The sequence below is a fragment of the Helicoverpa armigera genome, chromosome 19, assembly GCF_030705265.1.
Source record: "Helicoverpa armigera isolate CAAS_96S chromosome 19, ASM3070526v1, whole genome shotgun sequence".
NCBI classification, from domain to species: Eukaryota; Metazoa; Arthropoda; class Insecta; order Lepidoptera; family Noctuidae; genus Helicoverpa; species Helicoverpa armigera.
The window spans coordinates 4,204,116-4,219,971 of NC_087138.1; the positions used below are offsets into that span (position 1 = coordinate 4,204,116).

At 35.0% G+C, this 15,856-nt stretch overlaps 2 protein-coding genes across 9 annotated transcripts in view; one reads left to right on the forward strand and one right to left on the reverse strand.

The window, feature by feature from the left end:
• LOC110372971 (stromal interaction molecule homolog) overlaps nucleotides 1–1,864 on the reverse strand; it is a 48,660-nt gene extending 46,796 nt beyond the window's left edge. For 2 of the 4 annotated variants that reach the window (XM_049841310.2, XM_049841309.2), the window contains exon 1: nucleotides 1,490–1,864. In XM_049841310.2, the coding sequence (XP_049697267.2) occupies nucleotides 1,490–1,661 (172 nt within the window). In that variant the 5' untranslated portion in view covers nucleotides 1,662–1,864. The remainder of the gene's footprint in view (nucleotides 1–1,489) is intronic. The other 2 variants (XM_049841311.2, XM_021330023.3) reach the window with 2 other exon arrangements.
• A 149-nt stretch (nucleotides 1,865–2,013) lies between these two features.
• LOC110372956 (REPTOR-binding partner) overlaps nucleotides 2,014–15,856 on the forward strand; it is a 32,391-nt gene continuing 18,548 nt past the window's right edge. For 4 of the 5 annotated variants that reach the window (XM_064039408.1, XM_064039406.1, XM_049841383.2 and 1 more), the window contains exon 1: nucleotides 2,014–2,215. In XM_064039408.1, the coding sequence (XP_063895478.1) occupies nucleotides 2,165–2,215 (51 nt within the window). In that variant the 5' untranslated portion in view covers nucleotides 2,014–2,164. Of the gene's footprint in view, nucleotides 2,216–11,367; nucleotides 11,502–15,856 lie in introns of those variants that run through there. The other variant, XM_064039407.1, reaches the window with a different exon arrangement.

Genomic DNA, 15,856 nt, shown 5'->3' on the forward strand with positions numbered 1-15,856 from the left:
ACAGGTGTTAATTTCTAATTTGAGGAAGGCATAATGTCACTAATTCTATTTCTACGTAAATCAAAAAATACCCCAGTCAAGTCAGTAAGTCAACAAGGAAAACCTACAATTTTTCTATTTTAAATTCTGTGGACCAATCTCATTAGCACCTGAATGATATAGAAACATCAGACGTCACAATGTAATTGAGGAATTTCCCACTTTCTGTATACATATATATGTTGATATAGACACAGTTTTTGCACAGCTTTGGTATCAAAAATTACAGGTTGTGTAATTAATTTGTACACTCATACTGAAAAAGCTGTGATTTCTATTAAAAGTACATATCCTTACAGATAACTACTTTATTTAAATTGTAATAAAAAAAAAAACTAGGTCATATGTTCATATAAAACAAGGGGTCTGTTGGAACTTAAGGAGAAATTATATTCTAGAATTTTCTCAAAAACCTTACATTTTAAGCTACTTGACAACAACATAGAAGACAATTTGTAATAATTTATTTCGTGTTATGACCTAAACACGCAAACATGTGGTCAGGCATTACTCTTGCGTCCACCATAACTGCCAAACTGCTTAACATTAAGTATGCACAATAAAAGTACAATACCAGCGGTCTACGGAAAACATCTGGTGTTGTCATACAACTGCTAGAGAAAATTAGACTGTAATACTGAGAGTTAAGGTTCAAATTGTTGTTTTAAAATCGTGGCTTGTATTTGGTAATGTAAACACATAGACAAGGATCTTAAATTAATTAATTTATGGTTACAGTATGGGTGAGATTGATGTTTTTGGTATAATTGTGATAAAATATTTTTTAATCTGTTTTGTTACATTTTATAATGTTCAAAAAATATTAGGTACATGTCAATGAAAAATAGAGTGAATAATTAATTATAAGTTTGCAGTATATTATCAAAGGCCTATTTATTGGGTCAATGATGGACACAGCTTTTTTGTATCATATAAAGTTTTAGAATTGTTTGTCCTATTGTTCTAGAACAGTCTAAAGATTCAAAATAATACTTCTTTGAAATTAATGTCTTATTGCCATAAATTCAAGTCATTATGTACAAAAAAAGAAAATATTATGGAATCAAGAGCTAATAATGTTCAAATGCATATTAAGAACTTCTGTGTTGGAAATAACTTTTTAATGTTCTTATTAACTTTTCATTGAAATAAATAAATAATCAGCTGCTATAGAACTAAAATTAATTATCACTGTCTCATAAAAGTCGAATTCAAGTAACAAAATACAGTCAATACATCTCGAATATCCTAATTCGAAATGTAAATTAAGCCGCGAATTGCTACTAGATTATAAATTACCAAGTTTTCTAACAGCAAATGCATAAAAATGAATTATTGGCATGTATTCTAGTAATTACGAATTGTTTCAGGCATGACTCGACTGAAGGACGTCAACAGGTGTCATGAGAAGTCAGAAAAAATGCTCGTATTCAGGGTCGACAGAACTTACTCTGTTCGTTTGATGCTGCGACCGCGGAGTCGCTCATAAACGACCCGCTGCGCACCACGGGGCCCCACTGCTGCCTTCTGCCACTATCCCTGGTCTCTGTCCTCTCCACATCATCCGCTTTACACAGATGAAAAGCAAATACGCACCAATATAACACGAAACCGATACGCATCGTGATCTCACAATGACACTAATGCATTAACCGCACATAAAAATACAAAACCACTTCAGTTACACCGCACTCTATACACATTCTAAAATAATATGCAGACAAAATGGTTTATAGTTTATAAGGCCACATCACAAGTTCAATGAAAAAAACATAAAAGCTAAGCTACGATTTTTTTATCACAGAAAGAAAAACTAGCGAGGTCGAAAAACTTTGACATATGTTTTTGATGTGTGGCAACATTTGCAGGAAACTATTTGTTTATGTCAAACTGTTAGTCGATTATTCTACTATTGTCAATGACTTTTGCACTAGTCCACACAAAAAATGAACGCACCCATATTATTTACCAAAATATGTCAAATGACCTTGCCAGTTTGTAAACAATACCTTGAAGAGCAACTTTTGATACAAATTATCTAATTTCCTTGTTGTTATTTCACATATCGTCATAGCATAATATTATACTCGTGTTTTAATTGAGTTATGTGCTAGAATTCGCAAATATGAACATCGATTTTGAAGCCATGGCTGTTTTGGAGGAGGAATCACAGAACGTGAGTATCTAATATTTTCCTTTGTTACGCTTGTTTACTACGCTATTATGTTCTATTTATGATCTCTGATCATATTTTATTCTCCAAACAAGTGGTGTTTGTGGCAGTGTGATGGTAATTAGAAAATTTTCTTAATATTTTATTTCCGTACATATTGGCGTGGTAGTGTTGTGACATGACAAGAATTTGTAAAATCAATTTTTGTGTAAGATTGTCTCTATTGCACAACAAGATGTTGGGTTTCGTCATGTGTGAGATGGCTATCATGATAAATGATGGTTGGTGTCACTATTTGATGCAAAAAAAACGGAGAAATCTAATGTAATGTAGGTAGAAAACAGCAATATGTTTTGTTATCAGCTGTTTACTATAAACATGTGGAGTGGGTTATTATGACATGTTACATGTCTACCACATAGCTGGCATTGTTGCTGTTAATACAGTACCAAGGTCACCATTTCATTTACACACACATTGGTAATATGATATCCAAAATATCATCAGTATAGACCAAACTCAATTTATTAATGATCCTATTATTAATTCTGAGAAACACTAGGTATATGAAATAAAGGTTGTTCCTACTTTTAGTGACACATTGTGTTTCCTATCAATTTGTATGAGTTGCTTGATAGTTAAAAATAGTTATCAGCATAATTAACATTTCATGCATTTGGCATTTGACCCAAAATGTCTGACACACTTAGATTATATTTGCACATGAAATTACTCTTAATTATCTTTAAATATTGCTATCTACAAATATTTTCCAATTTCTAGAAATATCAGTATCTAATGACCCCCATGTTTTCATGAAATAACTCAGAATATAGTAGAATATAGTAGAATATAGTCTAGCCATACCGCCGTCCACTAGCTAATCAATAAACAGTCTTCTCCTATTAAGTTGCCAAAATATGCAATGAGTACCTATCAATAGTGCAAGCTCAAATCAGACATATGACGGTCTACTAACCACCATGAATATAATATATAGATATTTGAATCAAAAAAGGTTTAGGCTGGATTTAGTTAAAAATGTGATAACAAAGAAATCAACAATTAAGATATGATTTTGGCACTAGTAACGCCATCTAGTATGGCATTTCGTAAGCTCATGTTGCCAGTTAATAGTTCGACTATGTGTTTGTAGATGGCGCTGTATGTCATTATAAATCAGTTTCGCCTCTCTGCAATTTATCAATCGGATGAGGCTTCAGTATGGCACAAACTGATAATATTTATGGATACTCTGTGAGAATTACTCTTATCCCATGAAATATTAACCACGGCCTTAATCGATCAGTCTAGTTCAGATTCAGAAGCCTGGGATATCTGCAGACTGCAATGTGGTTGGGTTACTCTTTGAATCTAAGTACCTATCCGCATGTTGGTCTTAGTGTTATTCTATGGAACTGAGATTTCTCTCTTGCAAGGGCTTTCCATCCTTAGTTGCTGTCCTAGTCACGATACATTCACTGTAAGCTAATCTTAATCATCGGATATAACTATTCATCATCATCCTCCGAGCCTTTTCCCAATCATGTTGAGGTCGGCTTCCAGTCTCATCGGATTCAGCTGAGTACCAGTGTTTTACAAGAAGCGACTGCCTATCTGACCTCCTCAACCCAGTTACCCGGGCAACCGGTTTTGAAATTCAGCAGTTTATTTTCCTTTGTAGGCACCTTGTGTGCTCACACACGCACCTTGTATACCTACTCGTCTTTTCTTACTTCGAGTAACTACGTATATGTGCAAGGGCTTACCAAGTTCTGGAGCTTTTGCCAAACCGGCTAGGTATTTTTTGCTGAATTTTATTTCAACTCTTGCGATGTACGATTACACCGAAAGTACTGCAGCTATTCTACTATTGTTTTGTTAACAATTTTGAATGTTTGCCCTAGTTATTTTGAAGTTAATCTGATACACCTCCATGAGTCAGCCTAATGTGGGTGATATTGATGCGTTAAGTGAAGAACACAACAAATTAATTATTTTGGCAATATCGAAACTTACTGAATCGAAAATTCCCGTCATGAGGTTAAAGCGGGTTTCTCCACAATTTCCCTTGAGCCTGCTGTCCAGTGGCCAAGTTTTTCGCTATGAAATTGCCATTCCAGGACGAGAATATGGTGCTTACCAGCTTGTTCTAATACAGAAAAGGTTGTACCCAAAGATTTACCGTCATATATCCATAATTTATTTGTATAGTTAAACTACCTCATTCTGAGAGTCTGGGTTTCGAATTTCTATCATTTCAAGGGCCTCATTCCAAGAGGGGATTCGTCATTCCCCTTTCATAGACGCACCTAAGCAAACAGGGTCCTGCGAAACACATTGTTTGTCACACATTGCGTCGTCTGTGTATCCCCTGCTTAACGTCAACGGCCTACCAGATAAGATAATAGTGTAATCTCTCTGCAGTACTGCATTACTTACCTACCTCTTTGCACTTAATAACGTTACTTGCATTACTGTCCTTGTGTTCTGAATTTTATTTTGCAAGCAATTGCAGTTTCTGTGGTTTGGAGAAATTTACCATATCTGTAAGTGTTCAAATGTGGTTTTGAAGCGTTTCGACCTATCAGTCTGGGGTATTAACTATAGGAGGTATGGGATTAAAAGAAATAATATACTAATTTGATATTGAAATATTTATTCTATACTTTAAATGGTACTTGGAAGCAATACGTCCGTCTAACAAGATCCCGTGACGCAGTGTGTGTAGAGTTAAATAAACAGTAGATTGTTCAGATAGAACAAAGAACAATGTTATCGAAAGTTAGGGGTATTAGTTTTTGCTTTATATAATCCAACACGCCCCCTCAAAAATTAATCCCTAACTTTTAGTCATTCGTTAGTTTACTATACAGTATCTAGTCTACAATTCAACATTACAAAGTGAATACCAACTTATAAATACGACGTAACATATTATACTTCCAAGTAAGGTCTGGGACAACTGTACAATAATGGTCCAACATTTGCTGCACAGGATCAGGGAAAACCCAGAAAAACCTGATCAGACCATTTCATAATGAAATTGTACTTAAATTAAAACTTATTCTATACCCAATCCTTTTCTCAGTCTTATAAAAGACACGACTGGTAAAGGTTTTGTCAACAAGTCTGCCAACTGGTTACCTGTGGAAATATAATTTAATTTTATTACATTTTTCTCAACTTGTTCTCTAGAGAAATGATATTTTATATCTATGTGTTTGGACCTTTTATGACTTGTTGGATTATTAGCTATGCTAATACATCCGTTATTATCTTCATATAAAATAATGGGCTTATTAATTTTAAGTTTATGCTTTCTGCCAGAGACTTAAGCCATAATGCTTCTTTAACAGCTTCATATAAAGCCATATATTCGGATTCAGTAGACGAGACCGCTACTGATGTTTGTCTCTTTGTACACCATGTAATTGTATTTTGATCAAATAATTTAAACACATATCCAGTAGTGCTTTTCCTATCATTACAATCGTGGCCACCCCAATCTGAGTCGACATATCCACTTAGGATGTTATTGTAATTATTTCTTGTATATGTTAACTTCAAATCAATTGTGCCTTTGATATATCTTAAAACTCGCTTTAAGCATAACCACAATTCTTTATTGTTCTTATTTGTGTACCGACTTAAAATATTTACGCATGTACTTAAGTCCGGACGCGTACAAAGCATAATGTACATTAAACAACCGATCAGGTGACGGCATGGTGCGTCACACTTCTTATCAGCGTTAAGAGCTTCATAGTTTAATTTAAGCTCCATCGGTGTGTTTATAGGATTGCAATCACTCATATTAAATTTATTCAAAACGGTTTTAATGTAAGCACTTTGGTCTAAAGTAATTTTATCATGGTGTCTCTCTATTTTAATGCCCAAAATAATTTGATATCGTGTAAGTCGGTCATTTCGAATTTAGTCATTAAATATGCTTTGAAATTATTCATTGTTTGCAAATCTGCACATGCTATAACTAAATCATCGACGTACAAGATTACGTAAATATTTTAGAAATGTCTCCTTTACCTTTCATATATATACACCTATCTACTGGGGAGTTCTGAAAACCTATTTCTTTGAGACATTGTTCAAATGTTTCGTACCAACATCTAGCTGATTGTTTTAAGCCATAAAGAGCTTTGTTTAATTTGCATACGTAATTATCTTTACATTTTACACCTTCAGGAACTTTCATGTAGATTTCTTCCTTTAGTGTACCATTTAGAAATGCTGTTTTACATCCATATGATGAATCAGTAAATTATATTGATTTGCGTAGCTAATTAAGAATCTAAAGCTTGCTATTCTAGCAACTGGTGCAAATGTTTCATTATAATCACTAAGATATTCTTGACTGAAACCTCTAGCGACAAGACGTGCCTTATATCTTGAAGGTTGACCTGAAACGTCATTTTAATAGTGAATATCCATTTACAGTCTACAATATTTTTATTTAATGGTTTTGGTACTAATGTCCATGTATTATTTTTCTTAAGAGAATTGAGTTCTTCTCTGACTGCTTTTTCCCACTGATTCCTATCGTTCAGAGATTTAATTTCATTTAATGATTTTGGTATATTACTTGTGATGGATAACGCACTATAGACATCATAGTCATTTTCATTATATGATTTACGCGAACATGTTTTCAGTCTTTCACTTCTTCGTAAATTTAAAAATTCATCAGGTTTATCCTGATTTTTGTGTTTCAAACTACTCTCAGATTCATTTTCAGGTTCATTCGGTATTTCATGACTACCGATTTTTCGAATTTTACTTGTACTGCATTCATCAGATTGAGAGCTATCTGATTTAGGGCCAGAACTATGAGACTTATAAGACACTGATTTTGTTACGGAGTCATTATCAGTTTCGTCTTGGGAATATGTATTATTACTCCGTTCAGGTCGTAATGAAGGCCTAGATTCGATAAAATTAGTCTCATCAATTACAACGTCCCTTACAGTTTCATATTTTCGAATTCTGTATTCCAAACTTTATAACCATTGGGTTCATAACCTACCAGTATTCCTTTCCACGACCTATTGTCAAATTTGTTTTACTGGTTTTATTATGAACATATACAGTTGAACCGAAAACTCTGAGATTTTTAACGCTTGGTTTCCTATCATGCCACATCTCGTATGGTGTCTTTGATTGACTTAAAGCTTTCGTAGGCGTAATATTTATTAAATAAACTGCAGTTAAAACTGCATTTCCCCAAAACGTTTTGATGCTTTAGTGCCATTTAACATAGCACGAGCTTTTTCTGTTATTGTGCGAACCATACGTTCTGCAACACCATTTAACTGTGGGGTCCTAGGAACTGTTAAATGATAGCTTATGCCTCTTTCTCTACAGTAGTTTTTCATTTCGGTGGATAAGTATTCACCACCGTTATCACTATAAAGATTTACTACTTTGAAATTGAATTTAGCCTCACTTTTAGCGACATAGTCTTTAAAAGCTGTAAACACTTCTGATTTGTAAGTTAACATATACACCACACAATAATGTGTGTATTCATCAACAAATAAAACAAAATAATTTCTGTTATCTATTGTTGGAGGTGTTATAGGACCACAAACATCTGAATGCACAATAAACAGAGGGCGTTTAATGTAACTTTTGTCTTTAACTTTATTAAAAGGCAGGCGAGTCTGCTTCCCATTTATGCATGCTTCACACAACTTATCATTTGGAGTTACGGTATTTATTTCATCTAAGTCATCAATCATATTATGACATTTTAACTGCAGGAATTTAGTTTTACTTATATGTCCTAGGCGTTGATGCCATAATTCATATTTATTTTCATTAACATAACATGCTTGGGAAGCGGATTCCCCTTTTATTACTGGTATTTTAAACTCTAGAACTATAAGATTATTCAATGTCTTACCTTTCATGATGATTTTACCTTCCTTTGTAATTTGTGTGCCTTTGTCATCAAATATTATGGTGAATCCTGCTTGCTGCATCTTTGATACCGATATTAAATTATATGGTACTTCGGCACAGAACAATACATTTGTAAGTATTCCTTGCACTCCTGTTTGACTGATAAGATTTATGTTTCCCCTTTTAGTTGCTGAAATAAATGTATTGTTTTTAGCTACTGAAATTTTTAAAGGAGGATTTAAACATTCAAACGATGTGAAGAGATCATCTCTATTTGTGATGTGATCAGACGCTCCTGAATCTAATAGGAATTTAATTGTCGAGTGGTCTTTTCATAATGGTATGCGCTTGTCATGAACGCAAATCCTGAAAAAGAAGAATTCGAGGTCGTTCCCTCTTGCAGGGCAATAGTTTGGACTTGTCTTGTCCTTTCTGGGGCATTGTTTTGTATATTTGTCTGTCTTTTGAAATAGAAACAATCCTGTTTCTTGTGTCCTTTGCGTCCACAGTAATGACATTTCACAAATTTTTGTTTGTTTGTTTTCTTGAATGTTGTATTCTTCAAATAGTTTTGTTTTGTGCGATTGTATCTGTTTTTATTATATTTTTCTTCAACATGGAGTATCTTTAAACTGGTATCACGACTCTCGTTTTTTAATTTTACTTCGTGATCTAATAGTCTAGTTTTTACAAAACCGAGAGTGATATTTTCTTCAGATAGTGTCTCAATTGCAGTGATAACGCCATCATATGTATTCGGGAGAGTAAGTAATAAATGAGCTACTTTGTCCGTTTCCTCTAATTTAGCTCCAGCAGCTGATAATTCTGTCAGCAGATCGTCAAATGTTGAGAAGTGTTTGATCAAGGGTATATCGGCTTTTAATTTTAATCCCAATAATTGTTTTCTCAGCGCTAATTGAGTTGCTACACTTTTCCTTTCATAGATCGCGTCAAAATGTTTAAAAACTGCTTGAGCAGTCCCATTTTCATTAATATAATTAAGATATGAGTCCGCCAAATATTCGACTATAATACTTTTGGCTGCCTTATTATTCTTTTCCCACTCAGCGGATCGCGTTCCAGGAATTTCTTCGTCAATAACACTGAGCAAGTTTAACTCTGAAAGCAGTGTACGAATTCTAAATTTCCATACACTGTACTTTTCTCCATTAAAAGGCTTAATGTTTCTTTTCACTTTTTCCATTGTCACAACTTTATTTTTATTTACAACTATGCACTTTACTGTCACTACGCACTACTGAATGTTCTCACTACTAAATGTCCTTTTTCGCACTGGGCCCATAACCTATAGGAGGTATGGGATTAAAAGAAATAATATACTAATTTGATATTGAAATATTTATTCTATACTTTAAATGGTACTTGGAAGCAATACGTCCGTCTAACAAGATCCCGTGACGCAGTGTGTGTAGAGTTAAATAAACAGTAGATTGTTCAGATAGAACAAAGAACAATGTTATCGAAAGTTAGGGGTATTAGTTTTTGCTTTATATAATCCAACATTAACTTTCTTTGCTGTGTTCTCAGTAGTAGTCACGAAATGCTCTGTTAGCAGGTTTTAAATACATACTTTGATGAGATAATGTACGGCAGTTTATTATTCGATTGCTTGGTTGTTATTGTTTAAACAGAAATCGATCCTCCACATCTGCGCAGATTGCAACTATTATTATTTCAGGGCCATGTGATGTGTGTGTTTACTATACCTTAAGGATAAAGGAATCGAGAGCGTTCCTCCAGATAACTCTATATAAACGCGATATTGTGAGTGCAAAATCGATAGTAAATAATTTTAAAAAATCGTATAAGTGCTTGGGATTTTTATGGGAGATCATCATATGATCCCTCCCGCTGTGGGTCAGCGTGGGAGTGTCAAGACTTACTGACTAAAACCGACCATGTTCCTTCTGAAGCCCTTTATGTACCAGGGTTATGGGTAACTCTGTTTGTGATGATGTAGCTTTAAGTCTAGACGAACCTAGGTAGGGCATACATCGTGCGTTACTTAGGTCTGTGTACACTCTAAAGTCTAGACTGACTCAATGCAATCTACTCAGTACTAATATTTATTAAATAAATTATATATATTAAATAATTATTATTATGGGACTCCCGACAGACTACTAAAAAGATCCAGAAAAATACTGTTTGAACTACCCTGTTAACCTAACATGAATTGATAAACCCAGTATGAATTTTTTTTTGCTAAATTATTATTATATCACAGTAAAAACCGCGTCTAAATATTGGCTTCTAGAAATAATGAAACTACCAAGCAAGAACATTACACTGTTTTCAACAAAAACTCGCATATTTCCTGCAAGTGTTTTTTGAAAGCAATTTCTTTCAGTGGCTTAGCCGTGAAAAAGTGATTGTTGCTTAGATTAATAGTTAAATAATTAAGGAGACAGCTGGAGCATCAGTTTCGATAGACAGGCCTTTTTGTTAAGAGAATAGCCTACTACCTACATACTAGTTATTGCCACTTATATACAGCTGAGAAATCCTTTAAGAAAAACCAAATGAGTGAACAAATGCACCTCTTAATCTTCAGCTGCATTTGCGCCCACAGAACTTATCGTTCAGATCTGAGTACAAGTATAATATACAGTATAGTACAGTAATATGTAGTTTAGAACGTTATTACATTGATCTAAAGGAAAATTGTATGCACCTGGATTGCGTTTTAGCTCATCGTCCTTCATGGTTGACCTAGGTTAGTTTCTGCGTAGTTACGATCAAGAAACGCAGTACTCATTACGCAGTAACGTTTTCTCAAGTCGCAATGGACCAACATAAATTTCTTTCGTAGGTGTTAATGATACGGTAAGAATTCGGGCTTTCTGTAAAATGTCTAGAAGTAAAAATAGTTCGTTCACGCTTCCGGCATGGCTCAAAATATTTATGTATGGATTAAAATAGGTTAAGTTTGAGACGTTAAAAATATTAGCTTGTGGTTTCTTACGTAATTGAAGTAATAAGGACTGAAGCAAATATGAAAGATGGAAGGGTGTGGCTGCCCTATGTGTAGGATGCACTTTTATGTTCGTGATATTGATCTGTACGCGAGAGATAAAATATTTCGTATTCAGTCCTACATCCAGAATAGAGTAGTTCGATATTCAAGCGCATGTCTGATGGAAATGGGTCTCCAATTAGTGCGCTGCGTTATTGAATCCTGCCTCGATGCACCTAGCCCGGCCAGTTCCCCTTCGGCTACCGGTGTAACTGCTTGTCAAAATGTTGCCTAAATTCCTTTGGTTTTTGCTAAATTATTAAACTTTCGGTTAATATCTATTGTTTTTGAATGAGAGAACGGGGACGAAAGCGGCTCAGGAAAAAAACTGTAAGTTGTTTTTTGAAATTTGATATCTTGTACGAGTAGCTAAGTCGAGCGTGGACAATGAAATTCTTCCAGAATGCATAGTCAGCAGTCAGCAGTATTATTGGAAGAAGCATTAATCTCTATTAGTGTCGCGACACAGCGCTGTAGTAAGTACGTCTTTATATTGCACTCACTGTTACCGAGTGCAGCCAAACGATAAGGTCACTTTGTCCAAGGTGGGGAGGGCTACAATACGAGCCGTTGCGACACGTCTCGTCCGCTGCTTGTGCGACTCGTTGTAGTCTGTCTGTCTGTACCGATACATTGGCGATTTAAAAAGTTATTTTTTAAAATAAGAAGAGTCAACCCGCTCGGTCGTTCCCACTGCGCAACGCGACGCGACGCAGCCAGTGTGCGTTGAGGCAGTCGCTAGGGCGGACACCGGCACTCCGACATTCACTATAAATCGTGAGTAACGAAACATTTCTTAACAGATTCTTGTGAGAAAAATTATCTAGATTATGTTTTTATTTACACCGGTATGATAAAATTGTGTGCATGTAGTGTTTAGAGTGGTTGATGATGTAGTATTTTAGGTTAGGATCTGACAGTTACTACGCCGCACAAAATGAACATCGTTTGACGCGAACGAACGACGCAGTTCGCTTGGTATCGGCCGGCCTTTTGTTGCTAACTGGGAAACAAAACTAACTGCGTATTATATATGTGCAATAAAGTTGCCGATAACTTATAACATGGTAATATTATAACTAATTGTTCAATTCTATATTCTGAGCTTCTAGGTCATGGTTTGTTTGAATGAATATAAACGACGAAGTTAGTACTTATGTGTTGAAGTGCGTGTAAATAGAAAGTTATCGGTATCACTTATAATATACAGCACAAAGTACTCCAAATTTTAGTGTTGTTTGTTTCGTGAAATGTACAAAATATTTATGCAATCATTTACATTTGTTTATCAACATTGTATAAATGAGATAACAAAACAAGTGGAGTAGTAACATTGACCAAGTTTAATCTATAGCCCCACAGATATATGTAGAAAATAGATAGATTTTTTGCCTTTATTTAATTCTGTAATTAATTAATGACACATATTGAAGAATTTAGCACTTATCGAATCCTCCCATTCCTCAATCAAAGACAAGTTATATCTGTTTGCAATGTTTAACCACATTGATTTTTAAAACGCAATAACTTCAACAAACTGTTTCTAATAATAGGTAGCAAGTACTTAGTGTTAAACTGCGATGGTTCTTGAGAATATTACAATTATTATTTAAACAACAATTCAATACAACATTATCTTCTAGTATTATTGTAAGGTGTAGGTCTTTCTTTGTTTTAAATGAATCACTTGGATATTTTGATAGTGGTAAGGTACTGGAGAAATGTAACACCATTCTGCCACATTTCTGCGACCACGTAGAGTTCTGGCACCTTATTTTATTTTTTTGGTGGGAAACCATCAAATGACCCCTGCTGCTGTGGGTTGGCAGCGCGAGGGAGTGTCAGACTCTTACTGACTAAAACCTACCATGTTCCTTCTTAAGCCCTTTATGCACCAGGACCGCTGTAATTATTTCGAACAATCCCGCAGCTCCGATTTCTGGTAGTCGAGGTTTCAGTTTAAAGGTATTTTGGAAGCCAGCATTCTATTCATAGGCATATTAGAGCTTTGTGCATTGTCTCCGGGATAGCAACGGGTCTGTTAAGGGTTTGTTATTTTAAATGCTTATAAGCCCTTACTGCTAACATGGTAGGTCTTGTTTCGTAGTTTCTTTCACCTAGCCTGTTTTTCCTGAACAAAGGCTCTGAATTTATCATTTTACTTTAAAGATTGTTTTCCATGTCTACCATTGAACTTCCTTCTCCTTTAAAGTAGGTACGCTATATTTTAACAAGAATAATACTCATTTGCGGGTTTGATTTTATCAGCTGTTAATGTGTGCGGAGTGCAGATGTTGTAAAGTTCCCGGGAATAGCATTTATTGTATTCTCACTTAGCAACAATCTGTAGTCATGTCAGTTAACGCGGGCACTCTCGTAATCTATTGCCCTTTATGCGCACATGTTTTATTATAACTATAATTTAACTGCAGTTTATTGTACCGCAATCTATCAAATTTCTTCAATACATTTTCAACCTTATCACAATAGCTGAAGATTAATGTTCGATTGGCAAAATTGGACAGATTCGGGTAGGTTGACCTGCTGGCGTCTGCACTTCAGAGGAGACTTTTACTGTCTTTGTGAAAGCTTCTTAAGTTGGTCTTGTATGAATAAACTCTTTTGTTTATACTTTGAAACATGAAATTAACAATTTAAAATATTAGGGCAAAGCAAAAGGCAAAGAATTAACATTTTAAATTACGACAATTAATTATAGTCATAAATACTTTGTTACCAGTTGGGGCAAGTTTCGAAAATGCTGTTTTTTGACATTTACTGCAACATACTTGCATTATGTATCATATGGTAAAAGTTACACCTTTGATTACAATTGTAGAATGTACATTGTATTCATAAATTACTACTGAATACACTTTAATAATTGTAATGTTTTATGTATTTTGGTACAGTCATAGTTTTTTTTACCTTCACTAAAATATTAATTGGTTCACACTCACACACTGATGCTACAGATTAGGTACCTTAATAGTTAGGTTCTTCTGACACCCGCAACTCCTATTAGGTCTAGTCTAAGAGCAGTGTCAGGCACTGGCTGTCAGGCATAATGCTGCACTGGACCTACATATTTGGCACACACATTTTTTTAATGTATTTTTCCCCCTTTTTGTGATTGTCATTTGATACAACACTAACGTTTTATCTTTCCTTCTTTCTGTCGTTATTCGGAATTGCACTTATTGCTTACTCTATTTACAGGTCATTTTCACATGATTTCAAAGTCTTTCAGGCCACAGAGCTATTAAGTTTACAACGCAAAAACAATAATTAATTTCAAAATGAAACCAATGTTTACAACAGTAAGTAGTTACGTAGACATATTTTTGACTCACCACTTTTAACTACCTCAAAAATCACCAAAGGCCCCTACTGCTGAGGGTTAGCGGCGGAGAGGGAGTGTCAGACTCTTACTGACTAAAAACCGTCGTGTTACGTCGTAGGCCTTTTATGTACCAGGGCCGCGGCAATCCCGACTCACCACTTTGACCTTTGCAGAGTTAATATAAATTTTACTTTAAAGTGCACTTACAATGTTATTTGTATGTTAAATTATAACATTGCAAAAAAAATCTCCCCGTTACGAAATGTTAATTTAAATGACCTTGAAACACCCTATTCGTAACGCTTTTTTGCCCTTGAATCATTTGTTTGTCGAGTCATCTAACGCCCAAGGGAATGCCCTTCCACGAGGGTTCGCAACAGTGTTGAACTTCGCGTTTTTATGTTTTCACGGTCACGTTTAGTTGAGGGTGACTTAAGTACACTGTTGGTATGGACTATTAATGTTATTTGCGCCAAAAAATGGCGAATACCTTGTTTTTCTGCTATTAGGTTTCAGTTGAAATATGACCGAAGTTGGTCTTCTATTATTGTTATGGGTGAGATAGCTATATCATAAATTCTATGAATGTAGTGTCACAAAACTGAACTTGCTCATTATTTAAACTTTACATTGGTTTGCTCTCTAATATAAATATCCCCTTTTAAATGCAGGTGTTACTTTCTCTCACCTTTAGCATAATGGACAGATAGTATGCAGTACCTGCATTTGCAAACTTTTACTGAGATCCTACGCATACATATTTTCAGTAGTCTTGTGTTTGTAATTAGTCAATTTGGTAGATTTTTCTGTTCTAGTAGCTCATTCAGTCAGTAACTCAGTATTGATGCTCCAGCATTTTGTTCATCATAACACAATTAATGGATCGTTTTCTTAATCTTCCCCTATTTTCACCTCAGACGTGAGTATAGAGCCTTGCTTGATGTTATGAAAACATTCTTGGAAAGGTAACTTTAAAGCGAAATGAATGTCCGCCATCAAAATCCCATTACACTGGCGCCGTTCTACCTGTGCATAGTACACGCAAGATGCATGGTGTCCGTGACAGTATTGATTTTCAATTTTCCAAATGGCTGCGACGCTCCATCGGCATCGTTAAATAAAAATGCGCGCAATTTCGACCTCAAAGTCCGATACAATGCTGCACTCAACCTCACACACGATACTCCCTTTAATTCCATCTCCATTGCGTTTTTGGTACACTATTGAATTAAAAAATTAAGTGCCAAAAAGACGATGGATGGAGATTTTAAGATTGTCAACATTTTTATTGTTTGTTAGTGTTCGAGTATTGCGATTGAGATCAGCGAGCCCACTGCGCAGT